This window comes from Oryctolagus cuniculus, chromosome 13 (genome assembly GCF_964237555.1).
Source record: "Oryctolagus cuniculus chromosome 13, mOryCun1.1, whole genome shotgun sequence".
Taxonomy (NCBI): Eukaryota; Metazoa; Chordata; class Mammalia; order Lagomorpha; family Leporidae; genus Oryctolagus; species Oryctolagus cuniculus.
Window position 1 is genome coordinate 43,847,149 of NC_091444.1, and position 21,592 is coordinate 43,868,740.

At 39.9% G+C, this 21,592-nt stretch overlaps 1 protein-coding gene across 3 annotated transcripts in view; it reads left to right on the plus strand.

Annotated features, from left to right (window-relative positions):
* Nucleotides 1–21,592, plus strand: part of STAM (signal transducing adaptor molecule) — a 67,159-nt gene that overhangs the window by 26,486 nt on the left and 19,081 nt on the right. For all 3 annotated transcript variants that reach the window (XR_011381489.1, XM_008268295.4, XM_051821436.2), the window contains exons 3-9: nucleotides 167–242; nucleotides 324–419; nucleotides 2,085–2,231; nucleotides 7,441–7,531; nucleotides 11,252–11,444; nucleotides 14,086–14,180; nucleotides 19,156–19,244. Coding sequence is in view for 2 of the 3 variants with exons in the window: in XM_008268295.4 (XP_008266517.1) it covers nucleotides 167–242; nucleotides 324–419; nucleotides 2,085–2,231; nucleotides 7,441–7,531; nucleotides 11,252–11,444; nucleotides 14,086–14,180; nucleotides 19,156–19,244 (787 nt within the window). In the remaining variant the exon portion in view is untranslated. The remainder of the gene's footprint in view (nucleotides 1–166; nucleotides 243–323; nucleotides 420–2,084; nucleotides 2,232–7,440; nucleotides 7,532–11,251; nucleotides 11,445–14,085; nucleotides 14,181–19,155; nucleotides 19,245–21,592) is intronic.

Sequence of the window (21,592 nt, forward strand, 5' to 3'; positions counted from 1 at the left end):
AATTTTAAACTATACAGTGTGCAGTTTTTCAAACTTGTCATTAATAAAAATTGAAGTTCTGTACTTTACCATAGTCTCCCTTTTGTATGGCAGTCTGCTGCCTATTACAGTTAAGGGGGTGGGGGAAAGCTAAATGTATAATTAATTAATATTTTTTATCTTTTAGACCTAAAGATTGTCTTCGGTCTATTATGAGGAGGGTGAATCATAAAGATCCTCATGTTGCTATGCAAGCTTTGACTGTAAGTTATTTCGTTTTTAACAGTACCACAAAATTAGCTGCCGACATTGAGCCCTTTTAACTTGTGATTTTGTGTTTTTAGCTTCTAGGAGCATGTGTGTCAAACTGTGGCAAAATTTTTCATTTAGAAGTGTGCTCAAGAGATTTCGCTAGTGAAGTAAGCAATGTGTTAAATAAGGTAAGGAGCATTATTTCCATAAATTAAGGCAGTCTTTCTTCATATGTTTTGTTGTTGAATTCTTTACATTTTTAATCGCAAGAGACTGTTCTGTGTTTTTTTAAACGCCTTTTTAGGTTATGTCTGTCCAGTGTGTAAGTAAATGTTATGTTTTTGCTGAAGAGACTACAAATCCACATAACTTTAAGAGTTGGGTTTTTGTTTTTTTTTTTTTTTTTTTTTTTTTTTTTAGATTTATTTATTTATTTGAAAGAGTTACACAGAGAGAGAAGGAGAGGCAGACAGAGAGGTCGAGAGAGAGAGGTCTTCCATCCTCCAGTTCACTCCCCAGTTGGCTGCAATAGCCGGAGCTGTGCCGATCCGAAGCTTGTTCCTGGTCTCCCACACGGGTGCAGGGGGCCAAGTACTTGGGTCATCTTCCATTGCTTTCCCAGGCCATAGCAGAGAGCTGGATCGGAAGTGGAGCAGCCGGGACTAGAACCAGCATCCATATGGGATGCTGGTGCTTCAGGCCAGGGTGTTAACCCACTGCACCACAGCACCGGCCCCAAGAGTTGGTTTTTTTTAAGCCCTGTTATATAACTATTTCCCCCCATCATTCCTTTCATCTGATTAGAAAACATGTATATTTCCAAATCTAAATAATACCAACCTACTTTAGGCACAGTTTTTATTGCCATTTTTGTAGCCACACACAAGTATTTTCCTAACATAGAATCCTTTAGAAATTCTTCCAAAAGTATATGACAATCCTAAGTTTCATCTGAAACATGAATAAGGCCATTGCATGGCCATCACAGGATGTTAATATTTTACTTCTGTTTTCTTTAGCTGAACTTGTACCTGGAGTTGCTTCAAAATAATGGCAGGGGAATTTCCTGTCCAAAATTGCCCAAACCTTCCTGAAATGGGGCTGGTTGTGATTCCAAAGAATCAAACGCTAAATGCCAGGGTGATCAGTCAAAGGGGAACTTACTTGAGGCTATGGTGTCCTCATGATAGACAATGAGATGAGAGATGTTCCATCTGGGTATGTCTGTAATGAATGGTCAGGTTTTTTTATTGAGTAATATGAAGGTTTAAGGATTTTGGTTCAGGGTTGGGGCCAGTTTCTAGGTTTTTAGCAACATATTTGATCTCTTAGTGTTTCAGGCCACAATTTTAACTTTTGTCAATACCTGAACATGTTGAAGCCCATGTAACTTGATTAGGGCAAAGAAAAACTGGTGAGGTGAACTGAGGGACTTTACAGTCGCCTACTTACTTGATAATGGAATAAAGGAAGTATACCGTTTGTTTTCTCCTTCCAATTTTTTTATTGGTTTTGCCAAAAACAAAATGTCTTTGTCTTCCTGATATACAACGGTTGCTTAGTTGCAGGGTGCTCTGTGAAGTCTTGTTTTGCTGATCTAGCAAATGCTAAAACATATTTAATATTTTAACTTTGAAACGATACATATAAAATGACTCTATGTTTTTTCATTGTGTAAAAGTAGCAGTTTATTTCCAGCAACCAACTATTTTAGTATTTCACATGTGTAGCCTAGGAGTTCTTTGTAATTGAAAAGAATCTATAACTCTATAATCTTTCTATTTAAAATGTCTATATTATATCATCAGCCATGAAATTTCTCTTTCTCATTAATTTTTTGTTCTGTTTCTTAGGGTCATCCAAAAGTATGTGAAAAATTAAAGGCTCTTATGGTTGAATGGACAGATGAATTTAAGAATGATCCGCAGCTTAGCCTGATATCAGCAATGATTAAGAACCTTAAAGAACAAGGAGTTACGTTCCCAGCTATTGGCTCTCAGGTATTTTATAAAGTTGTGTGTGTTACAGTTTGTTTCTCTAAAATAGCTATGTTTACTTATGTTTTTTTCTCCATCCCCACATAGATTTTAGTACTTCAGAGTAAAATTATTATTATTTTTTGACAGGCAGAGTTAGACAGTGAGAGAGAGAGACAGAGAGAAAGGTCTTCCCTTTCCGCTGGTTCACCCCCCAAATGGCTGCCATGGCCAGCGTGCTGCGGCAGGCTCTCTGCGCCGATCGGAAGCCAGCAGCCAGGCGCCCCCTCCCGGTCTCCCATGCGGGTGCAGGGCCCAAGCACCCGGGCCATCCTCCACTGCCCTCCTGGGCCACAGCAGAGAGCTGGCCTGGAAGAGGGGCAACCGGGACAGAATCCGGTGCCCTGACCAGGACTAGAACCCAGGGTGCCGGCACCGCAGGCGGAGAATTAGCCTAGTGAGCTACGGTGCCGGCCTATTAGTAGTAGTAGTAGTAGTCATACAAGAAAAACATCATAGTGGAATATTAAAATGCTCCAACTTATAATCTCTACTTCCTCAATATTTCTCTTCTCCAACTGAATTGATTTAGCATTTTATAATTTTTTTATAGTTTTTTTTAATAGGTTTTTTTTTTTACCTTTAAAAACTTTATCTACTTGAGAGACACAAGGAAGGAGCTACTATTGTGCTGGTTCACTCCTCAAATGCCTCAGTGACCTTTATTCAGGGGCCAAAGCCAAGATCTCTATCTAGATCCCCCATCTAGGTGTCAGGGACCCAATTCCTTGAACCATCACTACTGCCTTCCAGAGTCCTCATTAGCGAAAGCTGGAGTCAGGAGCAGAGCCAAGCATTGAACCCAGGCTCTCTGGTATGGCAAGTGGGTGTCTTAACCGCTAGATCAAATGCTTTCCCCATAATACAGTTTTTTTTTTTTTTAATAGATTTATTTATTTACTAGAAAGAGTTACACAGAGAGAGGAGAGGCAGAGAGAGAGAGAGAGAGAAAGAGGGGTCTTTCATCCGCTGGTTCACTCTCCAGTTGACCACAACGGCCGGAGCTGTGCTGATCCGAAGCCAGGAGCTTCTTCCGGTCTCCCATGTGGGTGCAGGGGCCCAAGGACTTGGGCCATCTTCTACTGCTTTCTCAGGCCACAGCAGAGAGCTGGATCAGAAGTGGAACAGCCGGAACTCGAACTGGTGCCCATATGGGATGCCGGCATTGCAGGCAGCAGCTTTACCCACTGTGCCACAGTGTTGGCCCCCATAATACAGTTTTAATAATATAGACAGATTTGCTTTATTGTATCAGGTAACACTGACAATCTAAATGCTCTGAATGCTTTAGTTTTATCTACAGAGAATGACAGCTCAAATATCACAATGTATCTTTAAGATTTAACGATGGAAATCAAGTTCTTTTCATTGTAAAATTCATGAATAACTTAAAAATGAGATAAAAGAGCCAAATGGATAGACATATATGAAACACTTCTCTTAGAGAGCTGATCAATAAATAAGTCTTCTTCACTCCCCTGCAGACATGATTGAAAGGCCCAACTTTTTCTATCACAAAACGAAAAAGATTATGTAAAAGGATCAATCTCTAATTCATGTCATATGGAAAAAAAATCAGTGGATACCTTTTTTTTAAAGAAATTTATTTATTTATTTGAAAGAGTTACAGAGAGGGAGTGGAGAGACAGAGACAGAGATTTGATTCTCTGGTTCATTCCCCATGATCACACGTATCAGTGCTTGGCCAGGCTGAAGCCAGGAACCAGGAGCTTCTTCTGGGTGTCCCATGAAGGTAGAAAGGGCCCAAGCACTTGGGCCATCTTCTGCTGCTTTTCTCAGGATATTGGCAGGGAGCTGGATGGGAAGTGGAGCAGCTGGGACACGAACCAGTGACCATTTTGGATGCCAGCATTTCAAACAGTGTCTTTAACTGCTGTAGCACAATGCTGACCCCAATGGATATCTTTTTTATTCACTTTGACTTCTGGGTAATGGTCCTTTAGGATGCCTCACTAATCAAGGTGACTCAAAATGTGTGGTAGTTGTCTTTTCCCACCATGTGTATTGGAATAGATTATAATGAGTGGTATAAAGTCATGGACAAAAACCTCTAGGTTGTGGAAACTTAATTTAGACTTATGAGCACTTCAGAGAGTCTTGCAGATTAGCTGTCCTCCAAACTTATCTGAACTTTCTTCCCAAAGCATTTTCACTTAACTAAGGACTCTTGAGAAGATCCAGAAGACACCCAGAGAAAATGCAGCAAGAAATATTGTTCTTCTTACTTGAAAATGGTTTATTGATAGCTGGCTTTTCCTGTGTAGATTGATTTCTAGAATCTGTGTAATTAAGAAATAATTGTATTCAGAATATTCCAAGATGTTGTAAATTTCTTGATAACAGAAACAATGTTTGCTTATCAAAAGTGGACTACTTGCAGAGAACCTAAGAGTATGGTTAGTGGAATTGTATTTTCTATACATGTTCTAGAACTTGTTACTCAAAATGTGGTTTATTGAATGGTATCACCTGCATTACCTGGAAGCTTGTTGGCAGTGTAGCCTCTCAGCTACCACTCAGACATACAGAATCCTTATCTCCATTTTAGTAAGATATGTTGATATTTGAGAGGCACTGCTCTGAAGTTTTTCTTTTTCTTTTATTTTATTTTTATTTTTTGACAGGCAGGGTGGACAGTGAGAGAGAGAGACAGAGAGAAAGGTCTTCCTTTGCCGTTGGTTCACCCTCCAGTGGCCGCCGCGGCCTGCGCGCTGTGGCTGGTGCACTGCGCTGATCCGATGGCAGGAGCCAGGTACATCTCCTGGTCTCCCATGGGGTGCAGGGCCCAAGGACTTGGGCCATCCTCCACTGCACTCCCGGGCCACAGCAGAGAGCTGGCCTGGAAGAGGGGCAACCGGGACAGAATCCGGCGCCCTGACTGGGACTAGAACCCAGTGTGCCGGCACCGCGAGGCAGAGGATTAGCCTAGTGAGCCGCGGTGCTGGCCTGAAGTTTTTCAGTGCACATAAAAATAACATTTCATTGCACAAAGAGGCTTACTCTTAGAAGGAAGGATAATTAATAATATGTAGCATTATGTGGTTAATCTAGAATCTTAGATAGCTTAGGAACAACTTGAGGGATATTCTGTTCCCGTCCTCTAATTTTACAAATGAGGAAACTGACATGGTTAAGTAACTTACCCAGGGCCACAGCTAGCAGTTTACAGAACTGGAACTAGAAAACAGGCACGGTGACACTGAATTCAGTATTCTTTCCACTACCCAGTCTTGCTTCCCTTTGATACAGAAGTTGTTGGATATGTGTCTGTCCAGATTGATTTCAAAAAGGGCAAGAGTGGAGGGAACATTGGCAAGACCATTGATGGTTAGAGAAATGGAGTTATTCTCTTGTTCAAAAGATTTAGGACATATAAAAGTAAGAGTAAAGTTATTTTGTTCTAGATAATGTAAAAGAAATAAAATTCTGTTTGCTGTGTCAGCTACAGTAAATACATAAAATGTATATAGAATATAATGAGGTAGGATTTTTTTAGTGACTTACGAAAAGCTTTAGAAATCATGTATATAAAGAGCTTCATGTTTAATGAAAAAATGTCATCTATGTTCAGTTACAGTATTCCCTGTTGATTTTTTTTCAAATATTTATTTATTTATTTGAAAGGCAGATTTATAGAGAGGCAGAGAGAGAGAGAGAGAGAGAGGTCTTCCATCTGCTGATTCACTCCCCAGATGGCTACAACAGCTGGAGCTGGGCCCATCCAAAGCCAGGAGCCAGAAGCTTCTTCTGGGTCTCCAAAGCGGGTGCAGGGGCCCAACCACTTGGGCCATCTTCCACTGCTTTCCCAGGCCATAGCAGAGAGCTGGATAGGAAGTGAAGCAGCCAGGACTTGAACCAGTGCTTATATGGGATGCCAGCACTGCAGATGGTGGCTTTACCCACTATGCCACAGCGTCGGCGCCTTCCTCTAGATTTTATAACCGCTTAGTTATTTAAGTCATCAGTACATTTTCACCAGACTAGTCTTGTCAGAGCATACTTAAGAACTCCCAGAAAATATGAAGATTTTTCTAAGTAAATTTTTTTTCATTCAAGTACAGAGGAAAATAAGGTAAAAAATAATAAAGTCATACTTTGGTTACCAGCTCATGCCAGTGCAATTCTGTTTGACTAGTTAGTAAGACATATATAATTTACTTAGGACCTGAAGATAGAAAGGGACTTTGAAAAGTGTGTAATTCAAGAATGTAGGGCTTTCTTCTGTACTTCCTACTCAACGGATGGACTTCCTTAACGTCACAAAAGATTAGTGTAGCTATAATGTGAAATTTACAAAACTGGCAACAAAAGATTGATACAAATAAAGTGTCTCTTCAGTACTTTGAATTTTTGGAAGTGTTTTATAATTAAAACATTATCTAAAGAAGATTACAACTAGGGATGGTTCAGAATTGAGGGTACCTAAGCTTGTAGAGAGTGAACTCCACAAATACCCTTCATTTCATTTCATTTCATTTCATTTCATTTCATTTCATTTCATTTCATTTCATTTCGTCATTTCATTTCATTTCATTTCATTTCATTTTTCTCCCCTTCCCCTTCCTTTTGCCCTTCCCCTTCCCCTTCTCCATCCCCTTCCCGTCTCCCTCCCTCCCTCCTTTCCTTCCTTCCCTTTTTCATCCACTTGAAAGGCAGAATTACAGATAGGCGGGGGGGGGGGGGGTCCTTCATCCGCTGGTTCATTCCCCAGATGGCCTTAACGGCCGGAGCTGTGCTGATCTGGAGCCAGGAGCTTCTTCTAGGTCTCCCACGTGGGTACAGGGGCCCAAGGACTGGGCCATCTTCTACGGCTTTCCCAGGCCATAGCAGAGAGCTGGATCAGAAGTCAAGCAGCCAGGTCTCGAACCGGCGCCCTTATGGGATGCTGGTGCTTTAGGCCAGGGCGTTAATCCACTGCGCCACAGTGCTGGCCCCTGAGTTGTCTACTCTTAAGTGTCCAGTTGTCCTCAGTCTGTTTCCCCCAATTCTTACTCTTCTCCCTTTCAAGGTAGAAGTTGCTCCAGTTTGGATTTCTTTCTTCTTCAGAAGTTTGTGATGAGTTGATGAGAAGGGTCTTGAGATTTCTTGGATTAGATATGGTAGGAGAATTTGAGAACAACTCTCAACTATTGTGTTCCTTTTCTTGTGTTAGGCTGCAGAACAAGCAAAAGCAAGCCCAGCTCTGGTAGCCAAGGATCCTGGTACTGTGGCAAACAAAAAGGAAGAAGAAGATTTAGCAAAAGGTGCGTTTTTAAGTTCTTGGTGGGAAGAAGTCTCTGAATATTTTTCCCTCAGGTATTTCATGAAAAAAAAGAAAAAAACAACTAAAACTTGACATTCACAGCTGAAGTCCACTGTCTTCCTCTCCTCAGTTTCATTTCTTTGCTGTCCTCATCAGAGTCAACTGTTAATCTTGTGTGTCTTTTTGCTATTTTTATATTTTTACCATACTGTATTTCTGCAATCAAGTACTTTGTGTACAAAAAATGCATTTTTCATAAATAGTACATTAAAACAGATATTGTCAGGGTGATGGAGAGTGAGGGAAAGAATGAGAGATTTCCAATTACTGATTGATTTATCAAATGCCCTCAACAGCCAGGGCTGGGCCAGACAGAAGCCTGAAACTCCTCCCAGATCTCCCACATGTGTGGTATGGGCCCAAGTACTTTTTTTTTTTTTTTTTTTTATGACAGGCAGAGTGGACAGTGAGAGAGAGAGAGAGACAGAGAGAAAGGTCTTCCTTTTGCCGTTGGTTCACCCTCCAATGGCCGCCGCGGCTGGCGCGCTGTGGCTGGCGCACTGTGCTGATCCGAAGGCAGGAGCCAGGTGCTTCTCCTGGTCTTCCATGCGGGTGCAGGGCCCAAGGACTTGGGCCATCCTCCACTGAACTCCCGGGCCATAGCAGAGAGCTGGCCTGGAAGAGGGGCAACCGGGACAGAATCCGGCGCCCTGACTGGGACTAGAACCTGGTGTGCCGGCACCGCAAGGCGGAGAATTAGCCTAGTGAGCCACAGTGCCGGCTCAATAGTATACTCTTAAGTACTATCTGCAGCTCTTTTAATGAAACATTATTTGTGAGATCTATTCATGATGAAACATATAAATGAAGTTCATTTGTTAACTGCTGTATGGTATTCCAATATGTTAATATACTATACTATTTATCTCTTCTTACTGATCTACTGATCAATATTTGGTTTTGTTTCTGACTTTTTCATTATAATAAATGATGCTGCAGTGAGTATCCTTGTATGTGTTCCTTTGTGTGTATGTATATGTGTGTCACTTTATTATATGTACCTTAAAGCAGTGCTGTTGGATCATGGGATTGGTTCATTTTCAGCTTTACTAAATGGTTCAATGACTTTTTTAAAAAATATTTTTATTTATTTATTTGAAAGGAGAGGAAGAGAGAGAGAGAGAGGGAGGGAGGGAGGGAGGGAGGAAGGGAGGAAGGGAGGTCTTCCATCCACTGGTTGACTCCCCAGATGGCCGCAAAGGCCAGAGCTGCACCGATGTGAAGCCAGGAGCCAGGAGCTTCTTCTGGGTCTCCCATGTGGGTACAGGGGCCCAAGGACCTGGGCCATCCTCTACTGCTTTCCCAGGCCATAGCAGAGAACTGGATCGGAAGTGGAGCAGCCGGGTCTCGAACTAGTGCCCATGTGGGATGCCAGCACTTCAGGCCAGGGCGTTAACCCGCTGTGCCACAGCGCTGGCCCCTCAGTGACTTTCTTTTCAGCAGCGTATGAATACTTGTTTTATTACTATTTTTGTGTGTGTGTCTTTTTTCAGAGTGTGTTTCTTTTTTTTTAAAGATTTTATTTATTTGACAGGTAGAGTTACAGACAGTGAGAGAGAGACAGAGAGGTCTTCCTTCCGTTGGTTCACTCCCCAAATGGCCACAATGGCTGGAGCTGTGCCAATCCGAAGCTAGGAGCCAGGTGCTTCTTCCTGGTCTCCCATGCAGGTGCAGGGCCCAAGCACTTGGGCCATCTTTTACTACTTTTCCAGGCCACAGCAGAGAGCTGGACTGGAAGAGGAGCAGCTGGGACTAGAACCAGCGCCCATATGGGATGCTGGCACCACAGGTGGAGGATTAACTTACTGCACCATGGCACCGGCCCCCTATTAATACTTCTTAAACTGCTGATAACACTTCGTATTGTCTTTAATTTTTATAAATCTGATAAATGTGAAATGGTGTCCAATTTTTATTTTATTTCCTTGATTGCTAGTGAGGTTGAGTTCTTTGTTATTATAGTCCTTGGCTATCTGATTTCCTCTGAGGTAAATTATCTTTCTTTTCCTTTGTTTTTGAATTATGATATATGGAGGCCTTTATTTTAGATATTAATCTGTTGTCTATTATATCTGTTGTATGTTTCTATTCCTGGTATTTGGCTTGTATTTTAATTTTGGTAATAGTTGTTTTATTAACTATAAATTTTAAATTTTGATTTTTTTGTTTTCTGTTACAATTTTTAAAAAGTATTTATTTACTTGAAAGTCCGAGTTAACACAGAGATAGAAGGAGAGGCACAGAGAGAGAGAGAGAGAGAGAGAGAGAGAGAGAGGTCTTCCATCTGCTGGTTCACTCCTCAATTGGCCTCAATGGCTGGAGCTGTGCTGATCTGAAGCCAGGAACATCTTCTGGGTCTCCACGCAGGTGCAGGGCCCAAGGACTTGGGCCATCCTCTTCTTCTTTCCCAGACCACAGCAGAGAGTTGGATTGGAAGTGGAGCAGCTGGGACTCGAACCAGCACCCATATGAGATGCTGGCATTGCAGGTCGAGGCCTTACCTGCTACGCTACAGCATTGGCCCCTATTACGATTTTTAATTTGTGCCTTTTTAAAGAAAATTTTTCTTACCTCAGACTCCTAAAATATATTTTCCTATATTGTGTTCTAATACCTTTAAAGTTATATTTTCATATTGCCTTTTTTTTTCTTTTTTTTTTGACAGGCAGAGTGGACAGTGAGAGAGAGAGAGAGACAGAGAGAAAGGTCTTCCTTTTGCCGTTGGTTCACCCTCCAATGGCCGCCGCGGCCGGCGCGCTGCGGGCCGGCGCACCGCGCTGATCCGATGGCAGGAGCCAGGAGCCAGGTGCTTTTCCTGGTCTCCCATGGGGTGCAGGGCCCAAGCACCTGGGCCATCCTCCACTGCACTCCCTGGCCACAGCAGAGAGCTGGCCTGGAAGAGGGGCAACCGGGACAGAATCCGGCGCCCCAACCGGGACTAGAACCCGGTGTGCCGGCGCCACTAGGCGGAGGATTAGCCTAGTGAGCCGCGGCGCCGGCCCATATTGCCTATTAAAAGAAGTAGTTATGGGTTCTCTTGAAAGCAAGGTAGTCAATGCTTTAAGATTATGTTGCAGAGCCCATGTGATCCACGATAATCTTAGGTCTGCACTAGGGGACTGGTGTGGAGATAGAGGAGATGCATTTGAGTTCTAATTTGGACGATTTTTTGGTGAGTCTTCAGACTGAGTATGTAACAATTATATTTGGAGCAATAAAATCCGGGTTCTTATACTGCCCTTGATTTAGTAAGTCTGCAGTGAAATTTGATATACTTGGCTTCCTGGGTGGTTTTATTTATCATTGTGGGAGTTTAAGCTGTAGGAATATTTTATAAAGGAGAAAGAAAATATAAATTTTCTGCAGCTGGATCTAATGAAAGGGCCTAAGGGGTTATATCTGATTATACTTAGAATAATTTAAATTGTAGCTCTTTGGTAAAAATAAGAGTAATCATGCTGTTCAATTTCTTCATTAGTTTATTTAAACTTCAGTTGTGAGTGAATGAATAAAATTGACTAAATGATTTGTGTTTGGTAGATCAGTATTTGTCCTAGTTTTCAAATGCAATATTGAAGAAAGAGTACTTTTACCTTTTGTACTTCTTTGGATTGTTGGATATATTAACATTTTGGTTCTTTTTAAACTCATTGCTTTCCAGCCATTGAGTTGTCATTGAAGGAACAAAGGCAGCAGTCCACCACTCTTTCCACCTTGTATCCGAGCACATCCAGTCTCTTAACTAACCACCAACATGAAGGCCGAAAGGTCCGTGCTATATATGACTTTGAAGCTGCTGAAGATAATGAACTTACTTTTAAAGCTGGAGAAATTATTACAGTTCTTGATGACAGGTAATGGTTATATTAAATTAAGCATTCATATGAAAATATATAGCATATTACTCCTGTGTTTCACATTATTTCTGTTGAATGCAGTTACCAAATATGATAAAATATATTGACCCAGATTATTTTCTCTGCATGACTGTTGAATGACTTGCTTGTGTAATATTCAGTGAATTCTTATTTCATCATTGAATTTTTTTCTTGCTTATTGTTTAAATGGTTTTTATTTGCTTTGGAGAACTTAATTTTTTTTTTTTTTTTTTTTTTTTTTTAATAGGCAGAGTTAGTGAGAGAGAGAGAGAGACAGAGAGAAAGGTCTTCTTTTTTCTGTTGCTTCACCCCCCAGGGTGGCTGCCACGGCCGGTGCATTGCGGCTGGCGCGCTGCGCCGATCCAAAGCCAGGAGGAGCCAGGTGCTTTCTTCTGGTCTCCCATGCAAGTGCAGGGCCCAAGGACCTGGGCCATCCTCCACTGCACTGGGCCACAGCAGAGAGCTGTATTGGAAGAGGAGCAACTGGGACAGAATCTGGCGCCCTGACCTTGACTAGAACTCTGGGTGTCAGCACCGCAGGCAGAGGATTAGCCTAGTGAGCCGCGGTGCTGGCCATGTTTAATTTTTATTTTTTATGCCATCTAATGATATAGAATATAAGAAAAATTTAACATTTTAGAAAATACATTGAATATGTGTATTTATGTATGAAGTTTGTAAGAAATATATAATCAGTTGAATTTCTTTATGCAGAACAGTAGTCTGTGTGCAATATACTTATTGTACATTGAATTACATATATTATTGTAGGGGAGTGATAATGCATCAGTTTTTTTCACTATCACTTTATGGTGTTTTATTTGACAGTGAATTGCTACTGATAATGTACAAATATTTGAAAATAATATTTAAAAATAAAGTTATTCCTATAAGATTACTTTTACTGATTGTCTTAGCCCATTTGGGCTGTAGCAGCAAACTGCCATAGACTGGGTGTCTTATAAACAACAGAAATTTATTTCTTATAGTTCTGGAGGCTAAGAAATCTTAAGATCAAGGTGCTCACAAATTTGATGTCTAATGAAGGTCTTACTCCTAGTTCATAGATGGCTGTCTTTTCCTTGTATCCTCACATGGCAAAAATGGCAAATGAATTCTCTGGGTCTCTTTCATAAGGTCACTAATCCCACTCGTAAGGGCTGTGTTCTCATGGCCTAATCATCTCACCATGGCATATCCTTCCAAATCCTTTACTTCCTGATGCTTTGCAGTTAGGATTTCAAAATACAGATTTTGAAGGGACACAAAAATTATACAAGAGCACTTACATTTTAATATGTTTTATTTGAGTTAGAAAAAAATGTAGTAAAGTTTGAACTGGAAATTGCACAAAATCTTGGTCATTCATTCTTTCAAAAATTGAGTACTTGCCATCTTTCTATATAGTAGCACAAGGGATATAGTGGTAAACATGAATATACAATAGGGAGTGTTCTGCTTGTAAACTTTCTGTGCTATGAGAGCAGTGGAGAGCAGTGTCTTCTTTCTTACGTGTTTACTGTTGGGAGAAAAAATTGCTAAGGAGTGGAAATTTAGGTAAGGAGTCTACCTTTATTTTTTTTTTTAAGTTTTTTTTTTTTTTTTTTTATTTGAAAGTCAGAGTTACACACAGAGAGGAAAAGAGGCAGAGAGAGAGAGAAAGAGAGAGAGGTCTTCCATCTGATCTGATGGTTCACTCTCCAGATGGTCACAATGGCCAGAGCTGTTTCGATCCAAAGCCAGGAGCCTCCTCCTGGTCTCCCACATGGGTGCAGGGGCCCAAGGAGTTGGGCCATTTTCCTCTGCTTTCCCAGACCATAGCAGAGAGCTGGATCGGAAGAGGAGCAGCTAGGATCAAACCAGTGCCCATATGGTGGGTGCCAGCACTGCAGGTGGTGGCTTCATCTGCTATGCCACAGTGCCGGCTCCAGGAGTCTACCTTTAAATCTCTATTATAAAGGTTTCTTATGCTGGAGACCACAAACCACCTGAACTTGACAATTTTTAAACTTTGCATATCTTTTTTTGGCAGAGAATTTACAACTTTATTACATTCTCAAATCATCCACTGGCTCTCCAAAAAGATTATGTGTTAAGTAAATTCTCTGTGACCCTATTTCTCATTTTTTTTTTTAAAGATTTATTTATTTCTTTGAAAGAGTTACACAGAGAGTTGAGAGGCAGAGAGGAAGAGAGAGAGAGAGAGAGAGGTATTCCATCCGATGGTTCACTCCCCAGATGGCTGCAATGGCTGGAGCTGTGCCGATTGGAAGCCAGGAGCTTCTTTTGGGTCTCCCATGCGGGTGCAGGGGCCTAAGCACTTGGGCCATCCTCCACTGCTTTCCCAGCCCACAGCAGAGAGCGGGATTGGAAGTGGAGCAGCCGGGTCTTGAACCGGCACCCATATGGGATGCCAGCACTTCAGGCCAGGGCATTAACCCACTGTGCCACAGCGCTGGCCCCTGTATTTCTCATTTGTAATAATGATGCATTCATTGACACCTTCACTGCATTGTTGTTTCAGATATAGTAGTAATATAAGCTAAATGCTTTAAAAATAAAGACTTCAAAGAAATAAAAATCTTTATTGCAGTAAAGCATTTTTTTTTTATTGTAGTGATCCCAATTGGTGGAAAGGTGAAACCCATCAAGGCGTAGGGTTATTCCCATCTAATTTTGTGACTGCAGATCTCACTGCTGAGCCAGAAATGAGTAAGTATTTTCCATGATGTCAATGCATGATAACCCATAATCCTCATCTTAGTGACTCTGAAATGGTTGTACCTCTCAGATGTTTATTAGAAACATGCAGCTCTCCATGCCACTCTGGCTGGAGGTCTCTGACTATAATAAATCTTGCTTTTAAATATCAGCAAAACAAAACAAAACAAAATCATACAGCGCTTAAACAGTAAAATTATTTACTAGAAATGATCTGCATCAAGATTATCTTTAGACAGACTATGGAGTTTATCATATATATTTATGTAGATATGTAGATGCCATTATGAAAACACAAATCAATTAAGAAGTGTTATAGAATTTATACATTATGTATTTCTTTTGTCAGTGTGACAACTTCAGTGTAACCTTATAGAAGATTCTTCCTATTAAAAGGTAGGGATCATTTCCTTAGTGTCTAACCCAGATTTGGAAACAGTGTCCTCTAAGCAACATAATAGCTTTCTTGAGTTCCTATGTTAGATATTAAGATGGAGCCATATTACCTAATGTTTAGCTAATCACATAAATGATTTTTTTGTTTGATTCCAAACCTTTGCTGACTGAAGGAGAGGGTAAACATTTGACACAGTGATGAAGACAGTTGCACTCCGTATTGGATTGCGTTTTTGAGTCCCGGCTCTGTTTCTGATTCTAGCTTCCTGCTAATCAGTACCCAGCTCAAATAGTTGGGTTCCTGCTGCCCACATGGAAGACCTAGATTGAACTCTGAGCTATGGGCTCTGGCTTCTGCCTGGCCCAGATCCAATGTTGTAGACATTTGGAGAGTACACCATCAGATGGGAGATCTCTGTCTTTTCCAAATAAAATGAAAAACGTATTTTAAAAGCTAGAAACTGGGAATATTACTAGCAGGTATAATAATTGCAATAGTCTGTTAAACTATTAGAAAACAGTTCACTCTGAATGTATTTTTTTTTTAAGATTTATTTATTTGAAAGGCAGAGGAGTGACAGAGAAGTATTTTCATCCACTTGGTTCACTTCCCAAATGGCCGCAAAAGCTGAGCCTGGGGAAGGCCGGAAGCCTGGAGCCAGGAATTCCATATAGATCTCTCATGTGGGTGACAGTGGCCTATGTACTTGGGCCATCTTTTGCTGCCTTCCCAGGTACATTAACAGGGAGCAAGGTCAGAAGCAGAGCATCCAGGACTAGAACCAGTACTTGACCATGGGATGCCACCATTGCCAGTGGTGCTTAACCCACTGTGCCACAATGCCAGCCCTGCTTATATTTCTATTAATACTGTACTCTATCAGTCTTCAAAATGCTAAGGTTTGAATCATCAATAAAAGTGTGTTATAATCTCTATTTAAGAAAAAAAAAGTTCAAGTCTAGAAAGACTATTGGTAATTGAAATATGTAGAGGTTTTGGAGAGTTTTTATATAGCTTTTTTTAACTGCTGTTACCTGTTAGAATATTTCATCTCATCTTTCTCTAATGCTGATGGGAAAAAGTTACAAAGCCATATAATGCTTAAGTATTTTTTAGTTTTTACGAATTGTAAGGAGAGATCTTTGTCTTAGTCATCTTTTTTATTTCCAAAAACATGTAATACTGAATATTTCCTGTAATAAATACTACATAAAATATTTATAGGAGACGTGATAGATAAATATGCATGTTAACAGTAAAAAGATACTTCTTTTTCAAGGGAAAGCTTTAAAAACAAACCAGAAATTACAGATCTTTAATTAAATGATGCCTTCTCATAGTTATTGCCAGGTTATCTTGATCTTGTCACTCTTATAGACACATTTCTGATATCCATTCTTTCTATGAAGTTCTTTTCCTTCTCTCTCCCCTCTCCTCCTCCCCTCCCCTCCTCTCCCCTTCCCTCCCCTTTCATTTATTTGAAAGTTAGAGTTATGAGCAGAGGAGAAGGAGAGTGAGATCTCTCATCTGCTGGTTCATTTCCCAAATGGATGCTAAAATTGGGGCTGAGCAAGGCTGAAGCCAGGAACCTGGAACTCCATCTGGAGTTCCCATGTGGCTGATATGGGTTCAAGCACTCAGGCCATCTTCTGCTGCTTTCTCAGGCACGTTAGTAGGGAGCTAGATCAGAAGTGGAGCAGCCAGGACTCAAGCTGGCACCTACATGAGATGCTGGCATTGCAAGTGGTGGCTTAACTCGCTACAACACAGTGCTGGCCACATGTTCTTTTTCTGTTAGTACTCAGAAACACAGAACTTTGTTCAGATGGCATTGCATAGTGTGTCAGCTTTTTAATAACCTTAGGGCAGTTGTAGTGGTATGGGGTTCTTTTTTGTTTGTTTTGGGGCTTTATTTTTGTCCTGAATCAGTTGTCAGGAAGGATGGAATTTGCTTGGATTTCTCTTCATGATAAGATCGAACATCTAATTTAGAACATGTAGCCATTTCGTCATTTTTTCATCATAGGTCAATGAAGCTTCACTAAGTTTTTTTTGCATATTTTTCAAGTTCATAGAAAATTTAAATTAAATAAATAAATAAATAAAACTTGTTTATTTTAGTGCACAAACATTTTGAAGTCTATGTGTGGCTTTTTCATACTACACTTTTTTCATGAACTTTTAAAAGACCCTTTGTTTCAGTCTGGAAAATCTAAAAGGGAATTAGGAACATCAGACCTTATGTAATGGGTTTATACTTGTAGTTTTTTTTTTTTTTTTTTTTAAGATTTATTTTATTTATTTGAATGACAGAGTTACAGAGAGAGGTAGAGACAGAGAGAGAGGTGTTTCATCCACTGGTTGATTCCCCAGATGGTCACAACAGCCGGAGCTGTGCCGATCTGAAGCCAGGAACCAGGAGCTTCTTCCAGGTCTCCCATGTGGGTGCAGGGGCACAAGGACTTGGGCCATCTTATACTACTTTCCAGGACGTTGCAGAGAGCTGGAATCAGAAGAGGAGCAGCCAGGACTAGAACCAGTGTCCATATGGGATGCCAGTGCTTCAGGCCAGGGCTTTAACCCACTGCACCACAGCGCTGGCTATACTTGTAGTTCTCATGCTTGGAACAGACATGCTAGGATGATCTTTGTAAGCGTCATTTTTTTTGAGAAACTAGAAACCCTCTTCATTTAATGTGTCAACTAGAAAAATCTACTCTACTTAGCTAGTTTTGTTTTGGAGATACCATATTGGGATAATACTTTTATCATGTACATGAATACTTCAAAAATTATCCAGAACATGGAATTAAAAGAGGTATTTTGGTGTTAAGATTTTAAAATCCATGTCTAATTTTTTCATGATACATATCGTTTATGAAGTTTTTGAAGATCCCTCTGAATGGATTTCAAAAAATTTTTACATCAAAACAAACATCATTAATTCTGTTTTCATGAACTTTTAAAAGTGCCCTTATGTGTGTATATAAAATAATTATTACATATACATGGTAATGGTATTCCTGTGAGAGAAAGGGCTGCAAGTTATGTATGTAAGCTGCTAGAATGTGAATTCTGCCTTATGTTCTCTTTTTTTTTTTTTTTTTTGCTTTTTTTTTTTTTTTTTTTTTGACAGGCAGAGTGGACAGAAAGAGAGGGACAGAGAGAAAGGGACAGAGAGAAAGGTCTTCTTTTTGCCGTTGGTTCACCCTCCAATGGCCGCCGCGGCCGGCGCGCTGCGGCCGGCGCACCGCGCTGATCCGATGGCAGGAGCCAGGAGCCAGGTGCTTTTCCTGGTCTCCCATGGGGTGCAGGGCCCAAGCACCTGGGCCATCCTCCACTGCACTCCCGGGCCACAGCAGAGGGCTGGCCTGGAAGAGGGGCAACCGGGACAGAATCCGGCGCCCCAACCGGGACTAGAACCCGGTGTGCCGGCGCCGCTAGGTGGAGGATTAGCCTAGTGAGCCGCGGCGCCGGCCTTATGTTCTCTTAAAGGCAAGAATATTAATCCAACTTTTGATTGTTAATAGCTCAAGATAGGAAAAGCAAAAGTGCTTGTAGTATATGTGTCTTTTCCTTCATGGGAAAATGAATCAGCTGAAACTTTTTGGTATTTAGAAGTTTGCTTTATAATGACTTGAATTAGATTAATATATTCCTTATGTTGGGAATTAAATTGTTTCTGTTTTGCTTGGAAGTTCACAACACAAAATATATAAATCATATTACTTGTCCTAAGGCCTTAATTTTGCCCATCTTCCTTTCCATCTCAGTTCTTAATATTTTTATGGATTCTGGTTGATCACGTTATTATAGGGTGAAAAATATTGAAAGGAAGTTCATTAGTTTAGCGCTGTATATGCCTCTCAGTATTATTTGGAGATTGTCATATTAATAATCTTATATTTACTAATTCATGTTATATTAAATAGTTCCTGAAGATTACTTTAGAGAGCAACAGAATTATGTGCTTCAGGTCAGTGATTTGCTGATCCCTTAATTACCATTTTTAAATTTCAAACTATAACTAGAAAGTATAGGTTGATATTCTAGAAAATTTGGATCCCTGCCAAGGCAACTTGCAAAATTACTTCATTGGCCTGTATTTTCTCTTGCCTGCCTTGTAGACATGCAAGAGCATCTATGACTGATTTGTTAATTCATTATGCTGAGATGTGTAGTTTTTCTATCAAAAATGTTTTTACTTTAAAAAGGAGTTGTAATTTTAAAAGAAGATTTATTTTAAATAGCAGAATTCACTTATGCCATTATAAAATTTTTTTCACTAATTTAATACCTCTGATATGTAGTAGATGATTGATGAATCCTTTTAGTGAAATATTGTATGGAAAATGTACAATCTTTATGAGAAGACATTGAGAAATGTTAACAGTTTCATAAAATAAAGTTTTGTCTTTGTTGACTAAATCTGCAACCCAGTTTTTAAATTGAGTCTCAGCTTGATGGGAATGTAAAAGAAATTCAAATTTTCTCTTGGAACTTAAAATGCTTTATAATAGGTTTTTAAGTTTATTATATGGAGAAGATAATTCTTACAATATTTTACAGTTAAAACAGAGAAGAAGACGGTACAATTTAGTGATGACGTTCAGGTAGAGACAATAGAGCCAGAGCCGGAACCAGCCTTTATTGATGAAGTAAGTGATTTCATGGCAATAGGTAACATTGGTAATTTGTATTGAAGTACTTTTGTCTTCTTTTAAAAGAAATTGATTACTTGGGTACTCTTGATTTTTTTCATGTAAAAATTCAAACAGTACAGATAAAGCAGATTGTTTGTGACACTTCCTTTGCAGACCAATACCCTGTCAGTACCTCATTTTTAATTCCTGCTTAATATTTTATGGAATAAGTTTATGGTGATTTTTAAAATTATTCTATTGTTGGACGCTTCAGCTTGTTTCGTTTCTGTTGTTAAAAACAGCATTGTAGTGAGACTTTTTCTTTTATCTTCCTTTTTTTAACATTTGTTTTTGTATTTCTTTAGATAGATATCTGGGAGTCAGACAGCCAAGTTGAAGGATTTGTGTGTTTCTGTATTAATAGATACTGCCAACTTGTACATCACAATGCAATTCTATACTTCTTTTGATAATCATGAGGGTACCTATTTTCTATGTACTCAGCATATTAAAGCTGTTGCCCATGGGAAGCAGGACACACAGCAGACATATAGAATGACAAATACCTTAAACAGCACTCTGGCCTCAGAATCAGCCCGTAAGGCATTCGGATCTGGCTAAAAGGCCCAGGAGAGCATTTTAGGCATGGAAAGCCAAGACACTGTGGCAAAAATGACCTAAGTGAAAGATCTCTGTGAGTAAGATCCCAGTGGAAAGAAGGGGCCATCAAAGAAGGAGGTACCTTTCTCTGAAGGGAGGAGAGAACTTCCACTTTGATTATGGCCTTGTCTAAATAAGGTCAGAGTTGGTGAACTCAAGGGGCTTCCATAGCTTTGGCATCTAATGATAAGAGCCTAGGGTGATCACTGACATCATAAATAAGAGTGTCAATTGTTAAATCAACAACAGGAGTCACTGTGCACTTGCTCCCCATGTCCTTAATGTGTTGTATTATGAGAATTAATGGTAAAACTAATCTTCAAACAGTACTTTATACTTTGTGTGTGTGTGTGGGTGCAAACTGTTGAAATCATTACTCAGTATAGAGTTGATCTTCTGTATATAAAGGTAATTAAAAATGCATCTTAATGAAGAATGGGATGGGAGAGGGAGTAAGAGGTAGGATGGTTTATAAATAAATAAGTAAATGGGGGTGAGAGGCAGGTATGGGTAGAAGAATCACTATAATCCAAAAGTTGTACTTCTGAAATTTATATTTATTAAATAAAAGCCTTCTATAAAAAAAAAAGCTATTGGCACATTACTGAGGAAAGAACACTTCATTGACTATCTCTTGAATGAATAAAACAAGTTACTCTTTGTAAAAATTAAACTACCATTTAGTTACTTCTGTACAAATCATTTTATAAAAGCATTGCTAAGATATTGAGTATCATTGGAGATAATTCATATCCCTTCTTGGCTTTAACACAGCCCGACATTTGGAAGAATTATGCTAACTTCACGTTAAATGTCTTCATATGTCATTGTCATATGTGCAACAACAACATATAGATTGAATGATTATGTTTGAAAATATGGGTTCAACTTGATCATAATTCAAATCACAGTTTTTTGGAGCCAGATGGTGGAACCTAAACTCAGGATTTAAATTTGATATTTTCTTGATTCAAGTTAATTCCTCGTGTTTGCTTACGATTTATAAAAGTCTCTGCTGTTATTACATACAAGGAAAGTGAAGATTAAAACTGGTTACCTTTATTTATTTTTAAGCAAGTTTGTGGCTGTCTTTTTCTGCTAAAATTAATATTATAGTTTTCTTTGAATAACAATATTAAGTTATAACTGTTAAGTTAATGGAACTAGCAAGGCCATACAGGATTTTCCTAGTGTCACATTGTATAGATCAATCTAAAGATTGGCAAACTGTCACCTGTAGGCTCATTTGCTTGGTTTGTAAATACAGTTGTTGTTTAAAGATTTATTTATTTATTTATTTATTTGAAAGAATTGGAAAGATCTTCCATCTACTGTTTCACTGCCTAAATGTCTGCAGTGGCTGGAGGTGGGCCAGGCTGAAGCCAGGAACTTCTGGGTCTCTCACGTTGGTGCAGGGGCCCAAGCTCTCAGGCACAAGCTTTTGTGCCATCCTGCATTACCTTCTCAGGCATGTGCCAGCAGGGGAGTTGTGTTGGAAATGGAGCAGTTGGGGGAACCAGTGCCCATTTGGGTTGCTGGAGCTGAAGACAGTGACTTAACCCACTATACCAAATTCCCAGCCCCTGTAATGCAATAAATACAGTTTATTGGAACACAGCCACATTTGTTTACATGTTTTCTGATTGAATAGCAGCAACATAGATCTTGTAGCGCACAAAGCCTAAAATGGCTGTTTGGCTCTC